This window comes from Atta colombica, unplaced genomic scaffold (assembly GCF_001594045.1).
Source record: "Atta colombica isolate Treedump-2 unplaced genomic scaffold, Acol1.0 scaffold250, whole genome shotgun sequence".
Classification (NCBI taxonomy): Eukaryota; Metazoa; Arthropoda; class Insecta; order Hymenoptera; family Formicidae; genus Atta; species Atta colombica.
Window position 1 is genome coordinate 379723 of NW_017259349.1, and position 17440 is coordinate 397162.

The 17440-nt window shown below is 36.9% G+C and overlaps 4 protein-coding genes across 7 annotated transcripts in view; 2 read left to right on the forward strand and 2 right to left on the reverse strand.

Moving 5' to 3' along the window:
• Window positions 1-675, reverse strand: part of LOC108688946 (LIX1-like protein) — a 3104-nt gene extending 2429 nt beyond the window's left edge. For both annotated transcript variants that reach the window (XM_018195508.1, XM_018195506.1), the window contains exons 1-2: window positions 595-675; window positions 36-218 (exon numbers count right to left, since the gene is read on the reverse strand). In XM_018195508.1, the coding sequence (XP_018050997.1) occupies window positions 36-192 (157 nt within the window). In that variant the 5' untranslated portion in view covers window positions 193-218; window positions 595-675. The remainder of the gene's footprint in view (window positions 1-35; window positions 219-594) is intronic.
• A 2214-nt stretch (window positions 676-2889) lies between these two features.
• Window positions 2890-5917, forward strand: LOC108688957 (G1/S-specific cyclin-E1). Its single transcript, XM_018195523.1, has 3 exons — window positions 2890-3924; window positions 4389-4998; window positions 5171-5917. Exons 1-3 carry the CDS (start codon window positions 3911-3913, stop codon window positions 5915-5917), a joined length of 1371 nt encoding a protein of 456 aa, XP_018051012.1. The 5' UTR covers window positions 2890-3910.
• A 1629-nt stretch (window positions 5918-7546) lies between these two features.
• LOC108688956 (transforming acidic coiled-coil-containing protein 3) lies at window positions 7547-16234 on the forward strand. 3 transcript variants are annotated; one of them, XM_018195520.1, is made up of 7 exons: window positions 7547-7893; window positions 8716-8868; window positions 12903-14553; window positions 14634-14938; window positions 15034-15263; window positions 15375-15686; window positions 15813-16234. In XM_018195520.1, the coding sequence occupies exons 2-7, from the start codon at window positions 8764-8766 to the stop codon at window positions 16006-16008; spliced, it is 2799 nt and encodes a 932-aa protein (XP_018051009.1). In that variant the 5' UTR covers window positions 7547-7893; window positions 8716-8763; the 3' UTR covers window positions 16009-16234. The 3 variants fall into 3 exon arrangements, with proteins under 3 accessions (XP_018051009.1, XP_018051011.1, XP_018051010.1); XM_018195522.1 differs by lacking the exons at window positions 7547-7893; window positions 8716-8868 and adding an exon at window positions 10233-10420; XM_018195521.1 differs by lacking the exons at window positions 7547-7893; window positions 8716-8868 and adding an exon at window positions 12477-12625.
• A 21-nt stretch (window positions 16235-16255) lies between these two features.
• LOC108688958 overlaps window positions 16256-17440 on the reverse strand; it is a 3269-nt gene continuing 2084 nt past the window's right edge. The window contains exons 4-5 of the mRNA XM_018195524.1: window positions 16840-17371; window positions 16256-16727 (exon numbers count right to left, since the gene is read on the reverse strand). Of these exons, the coding sequence (XP_018051013.1) occupies window positions 16503-16727; window positions 16840-17371 (757 nt within the window). The 3' untranslated portion in view covers window positions 16256-16502. The remainder of the gene's footprint in view (window positions 16728-16839; window positions 17372-17440) is intronic.

The following is a 17440-nucleotide window of genomic DNA, read 5'->3' on the forward strand; positions in this document are numbered from 1 at the left end:
TTAAGCTAATAATAAGAGATTTCTTTATAATATACCTCTGCCATAACCTTGACTATGTTTTGCAAAGCTATTAACAACTGCATCTACAGCCTCTCTTAAAACTTGCTTGGCACGGGCATCTACCAGTCCACCTGTGACCCCCATATTTTCAGTAACACGTGATTTTGTCTTAACTGGCATCATGCCCTGCATTACTCAAAAACTTGCATTTATTTACTCTGCAAAAATATAGCATCTTTAGTGTTATTTCTAATATCCAAATCACAATAGCAAACATAATAAAGTGCCTTTAGAATTTTTGATATTTCATAGAATATTACTCAGTGTTGCGTGCACAAGAGTGTAGAAATTATTTCAAGATTTCTAATAAATGGAGCATGTGTTAATCAAGCTACGAATTCGTAATTAACGGAAATAAGATTTTGTTCTTTTATGAATTCACCGACACCGTTCACTCGTTGACATTCGCACTCATCGCACTCACGATCGAGATTAGGTCAGCATTCATATCACGATATTCACGAATTAACGATCGCGATGACGATCATGACCACACGTTGACGCAATACGTCTCGTTTACTCTGATTTACTCACCGAAGACTCAGCAAGATGCTGTGTGCGCGCACACCGTGAATACCGTCTTCCTGATGACCGTCGATCGTCGACCGTCGGCTCGACGAGTCAGACGAGTATGTGTCGGATGCTGCGCGACAACGGGAGTAGAGAGACAACGGTGGCATCGGGCGTGGGAAGGAACCCAGGAGGTCTGGACCGTCGTACCGAACAGAGACGTCAGAGACCCTGATGCCCAGGAATTCGTGTAAATTACTCTCCAATCCGATCAGGGCACTGCACCGTCCATCGAACCTGACCGAACTGAGCTGAGTTGGCTGAGCAGTGAGCGCCGCAGGATCAAATTGCAAGACACTCATATAACGCGTTTAATGGCCCCGGACTCCAGACCGCTGACGATTTCCAGAAAACCAGGGCCGTGCAACTCGCATAACCGCCTCGCGCTACCCGAGCTTCATCCATTCCCCAAATTTCCTTCTTTGTTAGTCAGTTCCTTCTTTGATTGTCAATTTCATCTAGTTTTCCTTTGTCGTAAACTCAAGATTTGCTAACTGCGTTATATTTTTCTTTATTTTTTTTTTTTACAATTCAATCGCATCGCATGAATTCAATCGCATCGCGTCAAGAATTTCTTTCGTTATCAAATAAAATTTTTACCTTATACGCGATTTTCATAGACGAGTCATTATAGAAAAAGTGTTTGTAAAAAATTTTTTTTTTATTATTTACTTATTATTAGGAAATATAAAGATTATGAGAAAATGACATGCAATCTCAAAGACAGTAACATGACATGTATCTTTACTGCTTTAAATTAAATGTTTTAAATTAAATGTTATAAGAAGAAGAAGAAGAAGAAGAAGAAGAAGAAGAAGATATTCTCTTGGAAGTAAAATTGCGAAAAATCATGTCAATTCTATCTTGTTCCGTTCCTCTCATTATCGGTTTCTCCGCTATTCTCCGTGTAATACATATATAGATGCGTACATATATAGATTATATGCACACTAATGTAAGACTGTGACTTGCATGTGTACGTTCCAAGCGCATTATCGGAGCAACTTGGAGCAACTTAAACAACTTGAAATCTAGATGACTAGATTTCTCGCGAGACGATTCAATCACAAGTGCGCCGTATCGCGATCGCTTTTTGAAAATCTAAAGCACCTGTAGGTAAAACAGCAGACATCGTAGCGCGCTAAATTCAAAAGTATCTTGTCTTAAGGATTAATAAATAATTTAAGACGTTAAGGAATAATAGATAATAAATTTACTGACGCATCTTGACGAATTATAATAAATGATAAGGAAAAAGTGTTACTTTCGCGAATAAATTATAACTTTGTTTATAACACGATATATTTCTCCTTATAAATATTTCTTTCAATTTATACATCTGTGTCAATCTACGAAAGACAAGATAACTTCTGAATGCGCGCGCGCGCGCGCACGCACGCACGCACACACACACACACACACACACACACACACAGTATTGTGTTTCTCTTATTAGTATATAGTTATTAAAATAAAAAGTGTTGAAGTTTGAATCTTGAAATCATGATACAACAATACAATATACGTATACACATACTGAAATCAAAATATATAATTAACATTCTGCAAAACGCAATCCGACACGTAATTTTACCGTCAATATCATAACATTGTACATAAACGTGTTATTATTACATTTATATTACTAAGTGGAAAATTATAATATTGACGTAATGTTATTATTCGTTTTGTATTCTGTGTATTTAATTTTATCTGCTTTTGAAATATCTCACTACTTTATAGACATTCAATTATTGCGCATCTATTTAAGAAGAAAGATATCTTCAATTTTCTTCATTTTTGATTGCATAACATGTGAGGTATATATTATCAATGTCGTAGGCGCGTGATAATTTGATTAATATGTATGGAAAAAGAGTGAAAACCATCTCGATATTCTCGAAATGCAGTAATAATGGAATATCATGCAGGCAGGTAATGGCACTAATGGCGCGTTGGATACGTGGCAAGAACACACAAGTTTCTCGTTTGATCTGCCTACGGCGTACGGAAGTAGGAAAAGCCCGCGCCGTATCGCGCCGCGCCGGCCGCGCCGATTTATGTATGGCGATTTACGCGCGCACATTTCCCGCGGTGGCCGCGATGCAATCGTCGTGTGTTGCTCTGCACACCACTGCACACTTGCACTGACTTGCACGCGAGTAGGTGTGCGTACGGCGGATCAGCTGAGCGCCAGCTGTGCCGCGCGCTTCGACCAATCGGTGACGAGGATAGCAGCGCGGCGTGGCGCCCGTCGAGCGCTTCGGCCGTCGGCGTTCCCGCGAAACGCCAATTTGCAGGCGCCAGTTCGCTCCGTTCCGCGTCACGGCAGAAACGTGTTCGCGTTCGCGTCTTCCGTCATCTGCCGCGAGCGAACAACCATAATAAGTTAATCCGCACGCGAGGGTGTTCACGTTTGTTCTGTTCCGACAGCGAAACCAGTGCAAATCAGGGTGATATCCGCATGACGAGAGAGCGGCAACCAGCCGAGGAGACGCGTAGCTGTGACGGACCTTCGCTTAATGCGTATACGGGACTTCGTTTACGGTTCATGAAACTCTCTAAATTTGCGTTCTATCCTTAGGAGCCTGCGTCAATTGACGTCAATCGCTGCACTAAGCCTATAAGCGACGATCATTTAGCGGCCTGATTTAGCCCAAGTTGGCTGAACGCAGCTATACCTTGGCGGAAGGACGCTCATCGTGGAGTCGCCTTTCGGTCGACAGATAAATCAAAATTGACGCGCGAAAGGGAGAAAGATTCAGTCGAGGTATCGTCGTGACGACGTCGTGCGTGAAATTTACCACCAATATTTCCAAAATTTGCCCCTTTGAGGTTATGTGGCGCATATAGAGGGCGTTACGGGGCGTACAGGGGTTGGTCCGGTTGGTCGTCGTTTCGCGCGCTGCTCTCCCGCGCTTCCAGATCCACGTCCTCTATTTTTCTCGGAATATCGTCGATTTGCGACTCGCACACGCTGCAAAATAGCTCAGAGGCGAGATTAATGAATTTTTCGACTACCGAAATCGATTCCGAACGAAAATCATAAGTCGATACGGTGAATCAAAGACGGCCAAGAGAACGTGCATTATGGCGATCGGGTGCGTGTAGACTTCGCGCGCTCCTCCACTTTTCGTCATTTTCCTAAGGAAATTGTTGCGCCTGGATTGAAAAAATTCATCGCACCCTCGTTCCAAGAGTCTCCGTTATCGTATACACTTGGAAAAAATTTTTTCCGACTACAAATATTTTCCTTACGCGTTGGCAATCCGGCGGGAAAATGCCACAGAGCAGGTGAGTGATCGATATTCCATTTCATGTTAAAATTCAGATATATCTTTCTTTTGTGGTCTCCAAATCATTTTGTTTACAATGAAACTGATTCAGTGCCTATCCATTGCTTGATTAAAAATACATTTTTTCTGTCCATACTTGAACTTCATGCCTATAACCTTTTTCCTTTAGTTACTTTCTATCCTGAGATTTTAGCAGCTTTCCTTCAGCGATGTAATAATTTGTTATCTTTCAGCCATTTAGATAGCGTTATTTGCATTGTAAATCTGCAAATTAACACTATATTAGCTCCATAAATTATTTGACAACTGTTCAACTTTTTGTATATCACAAAAAATAATAATATCTTGAAAGATTTATTTACATCGTCTGTTTTATATAAATTGAATTAATAGAGGTAGATATGAAAAGATGATATGAAAGAACGTTGCATAGAGAGAACTGAATCTTTCCTCTGTATTTAGTTTGCAGGAAAAGAAGGCACAAACTTATTTGCAAGGAGGCAAAGCCCAGTCTTTGAAACGCAAGAGACGTACTACAGAACTCTCAGAAGATTCAGAAAACATATACCCACCTAGTAAAGTACCTACGTTGTCTCATGTCTCGTATACGGAATCTTGTAATACCACACCATCAGTAGATGCTGCATGCACTCCCCAACATCAGACCTCTCCGTTGAAAGAACAGCAAGAGCCTGCTACATGGTCTGAATTAAGAAGTGCAACTTGTTTCTTAACACCTTCAGCCTCCAATAGCACATCCATTAGACCTAGTCCATTGCCGTCTCTACCATGGGCCGATGGCTCCCAAGTATGGTCTCTCATGTGCCTTGGGGATCAGAAAACTCTAATTCAAAGGGATCCAGAAATGTTCCAGAGGCATCCAACATTACAGCCACGGATGAGAGCCATCTTATTAGATTGGTTGATTGAGGTCTGTGAGGTGTATAAATTACATAGAGAGACTTATTATCTCGCTATGGACTATATAGACAGATATTTGTCTATTCATCACGATGTACCTAAAAACCAGTTGCAACTTATAGGGATAACTTGTCTTTTTATTGCTTCTAAGGTTCGTAAATTTTGTTACTTTTTTTTTTATTTACAATTTATGTACATATTTATGATAGTTGAGAAAAAGGAGTAAATAAAATTTTATTTTTACTTATTTATTTTTGCAATCTCAAAATATCAATGTAACACAAGGTAAATTAAAAATTAAAAAATGAAAAATAATTTTGCAGGTTGAAGAAATATATCCACCTAAAATCGCGGAATTTGCATATGTCACCGATGGAGCCTGCACAGAAGAAGAAATTTTGGGAAAAGAGTTAATGATCTTGAAAGGACTTGGATGGAATCTGTCCCCAATAACTGCTCCAGGATGGCTCAATATTTACATGCAGATTGAATCAGGCGACTCATCCAAACCAAACACTTTTATATATCCACAATATGGTGGATTGCAATATTCTCAAGCAGCTCAATTATTAGATCTGGCGACTTTGGACGAAGGTTGTTTAAAGTTTCCATACAGTCACATAGCTGCAGCAGCAATTTATCATACTCAAGGAAGAGAATGCGCATTGAGAGTGTCCCGATTGTCATGGGAACAGCTTGCTCCTTGCGTCAAATGGCTTACGGCATTTGCTACTACCGTCGCGGAAGAGGATTCCCAGTCTCTTTTAAGATCTACGATTACGCTTGTAGAATCACACTCTGGATCCGGACTGAAGGCCACTGTACCTAATATTGTTGTAGACGAATCGCATCGCATACAGACTCACGTAGTCGATTTGAATATGTTGGAAAAGGCGCAGCAACGATTAGCTGGAGAAATCCCGAGTGGCTATGTGAACGATTCGGATACAAATGTTGAACCTGGTAGACAAAGCCCAAACGAGAGTGGCCTTTTAACTCCGCCGTCTAGTAATCAAAAAAGTTCTCCGTTATCAACATGCCCTACACCACAATTACATCCTTATACATAACTAAATATTTACAATCTCTTCGCATATACATTATATATGATAAATTGTTATACGTATTTATCATATAGTCGTGAATTACAGTACGATAATTCAGATAGAAACATGAGTTATTTTGAAAAAAGTAGCGTGCAGATTTGGGGAAATGCTGATTATTGACACGTTATTGTAAATAATACGATGCTTCCTAATCGCATCCATGGTACTGAACGATTGCACTTTCGAAATAGCAATAAGACTCGGTACAAGATATCAAGCATTTTACAAATGATCATATATAAAATAGCACAATTAATTCAACATCACTTATTTTATTACAGATATTTGAAAAAGCGTGCTTTATGGCTTCGCATTGTTTATAAATGCAAAGTGCTCTCAAAGCACATTTACCAATTCATTTTAAAATAAATAGCAGCCATATGTGGCCTGCTTTCTGTGATTGTGCTCAATACAATAAAATTTTAGTCTTACATTAATGAATTAGATTCTTCTTGTCTTTGCTATTTTATAAACTTTATGAATGTAAGAAGAGAAATACTAATGCCTACAACAAGTGTCCTTAAATAATGTTTACCTGTTTTTCGAAAGAGAGCATTGTGAATAGTATTCTTTTATATAACTCGCTTTATTGTAATACAATGTATTACGGCGGTGCGTTACCTGGCCGGATGAATGTGTTTTTTATTATGTATATTATGAAAGTCTATTAAAAACAATATCTTTATATATCTTTAAATTGAGAATGAATGGTGAGGGATGAGTGCAAGGATTAAGTATGACGATTAATTAAAATAAAAAAAAAAAAGACTAATAACCTTTAATGAGTAAGCATTAAAATTTTGTGGTGAATTTGCACTGCCTGGCATGTAATAACGTGGCGGTTTATACATATTTGTATGATGAGTTTGACAATAAATGTTTTGCAAACTTACATTATTGTAAAAAAATTTGTTTCCATTCAAATGATTTCAGTCATTTAATAACAAAATGAATTCATCGTGGCGATATAATTGTATGAGAAAACACTAAGTGGCATTTCGCAAAGGATCACGGATTCACAGTGGATAAAACAATCTTCGATTCGAATGATCATCTACCTTTCTGTATATTCCTTAATTTAAATAATAAATTTAGATGTCAAAGTCACGAGTCGAAGAGAGAGTTCAGTTAAGCACGACTAATGTCCATTTTTAGCAATGTAGTTTTAGTAATTAATTTTAATCTTGATTCAATTTACTCTTTATTCTTGATTTTTAACTTTTAGAATCGGAAAAAGATAAAAAGTGAGTTAAATTGAGATTAAAATTAATCTACAAGTGGAAATGAACATGACAGCGCTATTGATCGATATCGGTACGCGGCGCAACAGATGCGACTGGCGGGAACGGATCCGCAGATTTTTGATTTCAAATTCAACTTGAACGATAATCGATTAGTATCGCGGATCGTTCGATCACGTTCGATAATACTACTTTACCGATTGCGACGGAAATTCGAAACTGTTACAAGTGGCGCCGCGGTGTGTCGGCTAGTTAAACGCAACGGTGCATTCTGATTCGTCAGTGCATTCACATTCAAGTTTATCAAACGGCAGCCGTTAGTCAAAGGATCGTGAAATGCGCAACGAATTCGCTCGCTTGCTCCAACTTGCTCGCGTCGCAGACTTGTGCAGACTTGTAACTGGACGGAACTGGTTGACGTTGACGGTAGTGTGAAAGTTGAATGCGTACACTAGGAATCTACGTAGTCGAGGTGTTTGACGGATTCCGTATTACCGGTATTGCCATTGCCACATTCGCCACTATCGCTTGCTATCGCTTGCTATCATTTGTGCCGGTGACACCTCAAATGACAGAAGTACCAGTGTAAACACGCCTCTGCGTGTGAAGAGAACTTTCTTTGTTCTCCAAGTCAACAAGTCTAGAGTCTAGAGAGTGAAAGTACAAGAGCTTTGCCGACTTCGAATATTTCAATTTCCTGTAAGTAAAGTTAAATCTTCATTCTTTTTTTGATCTTTCGCGATGAACTGATTTTTCGAAAAAGTAGAGGAACGGAGATTCTTAATTCTGTTAACGAAATTTCCAAGTCTGGGTCTATACTGAGTCGGTGAATCGGAAACGAGTCTGAAAGATGGTCGATGGATTGGTCGAAATCGGTGAATCGGTAGAAAATTGATCAGCAGCTTGTAAGACTATCGACTCATTGTAGATCCAGCTTGTAAGACATTATCGTCTCATCGTATTCTCGAAATCATAGGGTGATGATTTAGACTCCGATTAACTTATATTCTCCGTTAATATTCATTTTCACTAATGTAGATTAACTTATTCTCGGTTCAACTTACTATTGATATTGGTAGAAATTAAAAATGGACACAAATCGACTGGTAGAATCGCTTATAACAAAATCTTTACACAATTTTCTCTTAACTTTTTCCGACATGTTAAATATAATTCTACTAATTAATTTAATAGATTTATTCATATATTACTCTTAAAGAAATAATGTTGATAAAGTTAATCGGAGATTGGTCAACATCGCAAATAATGATTTTTTTTCAAAAAGAATCAGATTTTTTTCATAAAAAAAATAGATATAATTACATTTTTTTAAGTAAATTTAGTAAAAATATATTACAATATACTGTCTTCGTCTATTTACTGTAGTACGAACACACACACACACACACACACACACACACAATAGAAGAAAAACATTTAAATTCTTGTTTAATTTCTGTATGTTTTTTCAAATGTATTTTTGATTTAAATAAAAGTAGTATCCACGATATTTCGCACTAGGAAATCAAGATAAATATTCGTTGTATTGAAGAAAGAGAGAGCCTGAGAATGTCGAGCCCAAGAGGATCTGTTCGCGAAGGCACAAGAATCGTACTGAAAGAAATAACCGCGACTCTCCACAATTCTTCGCCAATTCATCCTTCTCGACGAAAGGTACTGTCAAATATTTCATCATTTTTGCACTGTTTTTCTTTGTTTTTTTTTTTTTCTATGCTTAAGAAGAAAGAATTATTCCGACGATGAGAAAAACCTGATGGGAATATATGTACTTTCACGAAACGATACTTTTCTCACGTTTGTTTGCGTGAGATTAATAGTACGCTTTCAGGAAACGACGACCGATGCATTGCCCGCTCTTATCGTTCGCATGTTCTCTTTGTAAATCCTTCTTCGCGCTTCCTTCTCCATTTACGCGGCTGACAGTCAGACCGGAGAGAATGTATTTCTATAAATAAACTTCGTATCTCCAGAAGTACCTTGAAACAAAAATAAGTTTTGCTTCCCGCTACGCGGGAGCATTTCTTTGATACGCATGAAGAACGCGAATTTGTTCATTTCGATTCGAGTTTTAACGCTGAATCTTCCAATACATCCGATACAAAAAGACAACTGAAATGTCATACTTTGAAATCGAAATGGATTAAAAAATGGATTAAAAAATGGATTAATTGAGAATTAGGAGTTGTGGATGAAATATAAGCTTGTAATATAAGGCTTGAATATGAATATTCAATAATTTCTTCATCAAAAATATTTCACTCATTTCTTTTTAGAATTATTAAATTTTTCCATTTCCTCTGTACTAATTTTTTCATTTGATTTTCATGTTTCTCTACATCATGTGGTAAATGGAATTATTTACGGCGCAGGGCAATACTTTATCTCGTTGCCCCTGTACCTTTAATTTCTGCGTGACGTTAATTCACGGGTGACGATTTATTATGTGAATAACGATTATATGGACGAACACGAATATCATAATTATTTATCTATTCGCACATACGTTAACATTGCGACTATATTACAGATATTGATTGGCGATGTAAAAGATATTTTCATTTTCATCGAATGACGAATCGTCTCACCGCTGCTCCTCCGATATCCTTCCCCTTGGACCTTTCCTGGAGTGGAATGAAGTGGAATGGCTTATGACTGGCTCTCTAGCTATACTTGTCTCTCTTATCTCGCGATGTTTCGTTACCAAGTATGTTCCCATCGCTCCAGATAGCGCCACACCGTCCACCGATCGGTTGTGCGACTCTTATGCGGCTCGATGGTCGAGAATCCTGTTCCCACCACTTCCATAGTTGGTGATCTTTGCGGCATAATGTCCGTACGGCGTGTGCGCGGCTGGATGGTATGGCTCGGTGCAGCTAGTGTTAGTACGCATCATCGTGGCATGGTGGAGACGATGTTATCCGCGGTGCAGCTTTTGCCGAAGGTCCGGTTGATGCGCGACAACGTTGTGTGAAGCATTCTCGCCGAGGATTTCTTATTTAGTTTGTAAAAGGTGAGGCGATTTCCTGTTGTCTTATCCTTTCCCTCAATCTCGTCCTCTTGGGGACGACTTCTCGCTTCGCCTCGCCTCGTCTCGTCTCGTCTCACCTCACCTCGCGCGTGCACATGCACGTACAATGTACAATGCGTCGTGCTGCCGAGTGTCAATCTGACGATTATGGTGGCAGTAGTGTTGGTGGTAGTAGCGGTAGGTACTAGTAGTGGTAGCGGTGGAGTATCGACTAGGAACGCGCCGGGCTAATATTAGCATTTCGACTAAAGATATCTGCTGTTCATCTCCCGCCACCAGGCCCTAATTTTGGGTCCTCTTTCGTGCGGAACATCTTCCTTTTTTCTCTTTTCTTGAAACGAATAATATAAGAAGATATCTTTGCATCATATACTCCAATGCACGACCTCAAAAATATGTCACAATGATAGATGTCGTGTACTTCGATCGATCAGAAAAGAGACTCGATTGACGTTTGTTGTTATTTATTTGTTTTATCACTTGCTCTCTTACTTTTTTTAATGATCGCTCTTTTAATGGCACTCTCTTCTATTAATTAACTTTAGACAGATTACATAAATTTACCTCTCCATGATTTTTTTTACATATGTAATTATTTTTTATTATCGGTATAATCATTTGATAATATTTCTCTGTTAATTGATGTTTTTCAAATTGTTTTTTTTTCCAAGGGTCAATGTTCTGTCTTAATAACGCAATATAAATATGATAAGAATTATGTATGCCTCCTCGTGCAATTTCTTCTTACGTATATTCTGTGCGTTTTATCTAAATTTAGAAACATCATCGCTCATATTAAAGTGTCAAGTGCCGCGTTTAAGTACACATTAAGAACTAGAGAGAGGGTTGCTTATCTTAGAGGGATGAGAGAGACACACCCTGAGATAGTGATGAAGTCTCTGTCAGCGCGGTCAAGTGAGAATGAGTCATTCCGACGGTTGCGTTGCAATCTCGATGATGTCAAGAGCACGCCAAACAAGAATCTCCGAATAAGGATCGGAAAAAACTCACGTCTCGTAATAAATTAAATTTTCATCTTTATACTTGATATTTTTTATTTCTTTTTCAGAAAATTAGATTCGTGTTGTTTTTATGTTCTGTCTAATGATGCAATCCTCGTTTTCTATTTTCTAAAAAATAAATAATGTTAGTAAATATTTTTTTTTCTTCAAGGATAATGATTAGTTGTGCTATGTTTTATAATGAGTCATGCCTGAACAAGAAAGAAAGATCATAAAAAATATTGAAATTCAGTTAAGAAATAGAATAAAAACAGATCGAATACTGTGCATTGTATCGAAAGCATAGAAAAAAATTCGGAATAACAAAGATTATTATTTGTATTAATTTCAAAATTATTCGTGCACGGTATAATATATTTGTTTGGCAGAGGATAAAATCATGTCAAGGGTAAAAACATAGAAGGGGAAGTGAAATCGTCTTATCATAGGGTTCTTTGAACCCGCGTATAAATATGAGATCACGTTGTACGTTAATAACAGTTAAAAGTGGAGATTCTTCGAAAAGTCATGGGGAATCTTCTTTTAAAGGTAATTTTGTCATGCGTTTAATAAAGCATTTAATTAATTTTCTTTAACGTCATGTCTCATCATTTTATAATGCGTGCAGAAACTGACAATGAGTTGGTTAGTTATCGCGTGAAATACAATCGCGTGATTGAAAGTATTATTTCTCAATCAGAGAGAGTTAGAACGTTCGTTATTTTTCTCATTGTAAAATACAAAAAAAATAAATAATATCCTTCTTATCTATTTTCACAATATAGGTAGTATATATATATATAGTATTAAATTTAATTATGAATATATACAGCTAATGCGGAATAGTAATTGAGCGAATGTTCTCTCTAACGAATCTATGCATCGATTACATTTCTTCACTTTACTATTACGATTTTTTTGGAAAGACATTCTTGTAGTCTTCTAATTTTTTTTTTTTTATGGTAACTCCATGTTCTTCTATGTTGAACTGCCACACATCTTAAATCGATATCGTTATATCGATGCACACTTTGCTACAAGTCCACGATTTTTAGCATCTCTTTGCTCGGTATAGAGCAACTGTAGTGTTATTGAGACAGATATTTCCGTAGTTGTCGTCTTGCAAAAGCGAGCGGAACTGGCACTACTAAAGCCTTTCTCTCTCAATGTCTTATAATTAGCCTGAGCGAGGCGTGAAGCGATTACGCAATTTCTTTTCGAAAATCAGATCTCGGACTGTCAGCTGAGTTAGCGAAGTAGTCAGTAAGCGTTGATATTTCGCAGATTACAGATTGGTTGCGACTGGTATAATATGGAGTATATCCATAAACTTTTGCATCGTGCCACAAGCCCAAGAACGTCTCGTTCGCCCACGCTGATGGTATATTGCGTCGTATACGCTTTCGAAGGCGTTTTCTGTCAAACTTTTCTTGGCAACTTTTCTTAACGTGATTGTTCTGTAAATCTTTGTGACAAGTAAAAATCGCGAAGAAAGTTTTTTCATTAAAAGATATCCGACGGACATGAAACATTTCTGTTATATATTAAAGAATTCTCATAAACCGCCCATTATATGTTCGCTTTATTTAAATTTGAAAGAAAAGAAAGAGATACGGTATTCTCGTAAAATATCTTAACGCATTTTTTTTTATTTTCAGAGCGGCAACGATACTCCCTTGACTCTCCCAAAGACAGCAGAGCATGAGGTCAAGGTTCATTTTGCTCGCGAGTTTGCCGATGTAGGATCGGTCACGGAAAATCTCTGCTTGGCTCCGGAGAGTCTTTCGTCGGCCAGCAGTTTCCATAGTCTCAGCAGCACTCTCAGTATCAAGAGCAGTAGCGGCATATGTACTGATTCGACACCCGAAACTCCTGATAACGTAGTGGACACATCATATGTGAACTCCAACATACCCGGTGTAGAGGATTTGATCCTCGCGTGTGCAGACATCCATTTAGGAAGTGAATACGACAGTCAGGATCTCAGTCAGGATCAGACGTTTACATCGGCTATAGATGAGGTACCATTTTCCACAAGAGATTGTTCCCTTAACGAAGATCTATTAGACAATGCCGATAATGGAACGCAAGTGATTGAGATAAGTCCTCAATTATGCAAGACAACGCCTTTAAATCAAACGCATATTTTGGGATCGTCTAATAACACACTTCCCGTTCAAGATTCACAGTTTGTGACTTCATATCCTCCTGCGGAAGAATATGTACTACAAGTAGAAGAATCGATTGATAAGCATATTCCGTTACAAGAAAGTGCTACAGTAACTGAGATTGAAACCTTCAACATTGTGAGTAATCTTATAAAGGATTCACTGCCAACAAGTAATGTGAATGATAATCAGTTGAATATAACAACAACTGTTTCATCCAATAATATTACTTTCGATGTGATCACGCTTAATGAAGAACAAACAGTAAAAAATGATTGCAACGCCGAAATATCCCTAGAAGATCCACAGTCGTGTCCTACCGAAATTTCTGTTCCGTCCACATCCCCGTTAACGCAATATGCGGATCTTTCGTTACCTAGTATATCCAATATATCTTCACCATTAGAACATACTGATAGTAGTACAACGAAAGAAACGAGTATACAGACTTTATCAGAGTTTAAACAGGATACATTAACAGTATTGTCACCTTCCGACAATCTTGATCAAAAATTGTGTGTATCATCGCAAGTAATTGTAAATAATTCTATTACTCAAACTGAAACGAATGAAATTATCAAGGAGCAAGAGTTGTCTGAATTAGATAATGATATTGAAGCAGATAAGGAAGAAAACATACTATTACCAAATAACACCAGTATTATAGAACCAAAAACATTGGAAGTTGAAGAAAACTTACAGACGAGTATCGATAAAAAAGATTTAGAGGTAGAAAATAGCGTAGTATTGAATGAAGTACAGAAATTATCTGAAGAAGGAATTGCCATATGTAATGAGACTCATGTTATAGAAAAACAAAATAATTCATCAGAAACTGTAATTATAGAAAAGGAAAAATGTATTGTGGAAAATGCACCTACGACGAGTGATATTAAAAAAGACATATCTAGTGAAATTCTCGATCGTACACTTACTTTACAAGAAATAGATATAAACTTTGCATCAGATGAAGAACAATACGAGAAATTTAAACCTCAAAGACAAAGTACTACATTGTCGTTGATCAATGGACATTTTGAAGAATTAAAATCTACAGTGGAAAAAGTTACTAATGAGCTACTTAATCCTTCACTTGAATTTACGGAAGAGACAGATCAATTTGTCAGTGCAACACCTGAATGTAAGTTATTGAAAGCTCTTTTTCGTAATTTTATTATTGAGATTTTTTAATTACATATGTGAATACTATTGCTTTTTCAGTTTTCCAAGATCCCTCGACATTTGATTTTTTGTTAGCACGAAGTAATCCTACAAATCATACAAATCGCTTTAGAACCGAATCTTTGTATGTTAAGTTTGATCCATTGGTATCGAATATCAGCATGTTGCCTCAAGGAAATGCCCAAACAATAAACGAAGAGAAAAATGGCAAAAATGAATCGCCACTTCCTGATGTTGGTACACCAAAACGTAATCCTGCCATAGCAGCTATAGACAGGCTGCTTTTTTATAGTCCTCTCCCTAATGCAACAGTGCAAAAATCAGAGGAAGTTCAAGAAAAAAATGTAAGTGAAAAACTACTATCTATATCTTTAATTACCATGTAAAGTACCTTCATATTAAGTTTTGATAATGAGACAAGCATTTCAAATTTGTTCAGGAGCAGCCAATAGAAGAGCCTAAATCAGACGCACCACTTATTGATCATATAGATATGAGTAAAGAACTTGAACTTGTAAGAACGACGGTATTACAATTGGAAGAAGAATTGGAGAAACAGAAAAAGGAGCATGAAGCAGAATTGGAAAGACAGAAAGCAACTTTTCAGGAAAAAATTAATAAACTACAGGCACAAATGTCACAAGAAATAAAAACCAAAACCCAAATGACGTAAGTAATTTATTCAAAATAAATCCATTTAGATTAAATAAATAAATTTACTCAAAATAAATTAATTTAAATTTAATTTAATTTAATTTAATATAAAAACAATTGGTTTAGGGTTGTTGTGGAAGAATATGAAAAATCGATTAGCAGATTACTTACGGAACGAGAAAGAGATCGTACAAGCTTTGAACAAGACAAGATAAAATTGCAAGAAGAATTGCAAGCAGCAAACCATCATCTAACTAATACGGAAGCAGCATTTAACGATGTACACCAAAAATACGAAAGACTTAAAGGAGTTGTATCAGTGTATAAAAATAATGAAACTGTACTAAAAGAAAGTATCCAGGAGAATGTAGAAACCATAAAAACATTGGAAACGCGATACGATCAACTCAAGGAACATGCAATGGCTCAACTAGAAAAGTACATTGATATAGACGCGCGCGCGCGCGCGCGCGTGTGTGTGTGTGTGTGTGTGTGTGTGTGTGTGTGTCACAATATTTCTCGAAATAATATCGTGATATATCTTAATATCGTATTATATTTTAGGGCTAATCTGGAGTTGGATGGAATACGAAAACAGAATGAGGCGGAAACAGTTAAATTGCATGCAATGATAAGAAAAGCAGAACTTAAAAGCAATTCACTCGCCGAACTTGTGGAGCAGAAATCTAAGGAAAATAAAGAACTCGCGAAAATCTTAGACGAAGTTATCGCCAGGGTCGGTCACGGAAACTCAGAATGAAAACGAGGTATCGCGGTTGTGGCGCGATTAGTCTTTATTTTTTTACTTGTCCTTCATTGTCTTAAATACAAATATATGTTAGATACGATTGATGTATGTATACGTGCATTAACTCGTAAGTTATTGCAAATTGCGTTTTACTTCAGAAAAACGCCTTTTATTAATTATTTATAAGTTGTGAAATATAACTATTTTAAAGCTAATAAAACTGTGCTTATATTAAAAACACATTTTTATTTATGCGATAAAAAATGTTCAATACCCTGTATGTGAGTGTAACAATATACACATCCTCATTTTCAAATTTTACCTTATTACCGTAACACATTTTATCTTATATTATTAAGTTATATAAAAAATCATAGTGTAAACACACGTCGGCTAAAGGTATAAGCACCCATATATTTGGTCATTTTAATAATGTCCTGTGTTTGCGAAAGATTAAATCTTTCATACAACTTCCTGAATTTTACTAATTGTACTAATGAGTACTGTCAATTTATTGGTCTAGTATCGATAAGAAACAGTACGTGATGTTTGGCTAGTTTCAACATACGATCGCTTGTACTTCCAGGTTTTCGTGGAATATTTCTATTTTCCAAATCAGGCATAAATTTTTTAATTGTGCGTGCCAAATTTGCAGCATATTGTTTAAATTTCGGATGACTCATACCAATGCCTTTGCTTCGTAGGGCCTCCGCAACTGCCCAAAGTAATTTCTAGAAATAAACAAGAAAATTATGTCTATCAAATATATATATATATAGAGAGAGAGAGAGAGAGAGAGAGAGAGAACGTAATAAAACAACAAACAAAATTAACAATACAAACCTTTCTATGAGTATCGCTTAATTCATTCTTTCCTTGATTGACAGACGTTTCATTTTTCGAAAGAATACTGCTCGACGAATGTCTATCCCACGTAACCTTTGACGTACTTCTTATTTCGTGCATGCAATCAAACGATAAGCTTTTCGCCCATTTCAATCGTGGCCCTTGCAATTCTTCCTCACATTTTCTTTTTCTACTTTCTTCTCTTGAAGAGGTTTGATTCGCATATTCAGATTCGTTCTTTTTTGGTGTTGAAAATAAAACGCGTTTAATTTTTTGAGTATCTGTATTATTTGTACCTAATAATTTGCTAGGACCAGCATGATCTGATGGGGGACTTTGAAACAATGCACGTTTCGAAGTTTCTAATTTGGATTTACATGGACTTGACTCATCTAGCATTAATCTCCGAACTACTTTCTTCTTTGCTGAACTTCTTGGACTTTTACCTCGAGGACTCTTACCTCTTGGACTTTTACCACGTAGACTTTTACTTCTAGGACTTTTTCCTTTTTTATGTGTAAGTTTCCTGTATTAAAAAAAAGTGTGTGTGTGTGTGTGTATGTGTGTGTGTGTGTGTGTATATATATATATATATATA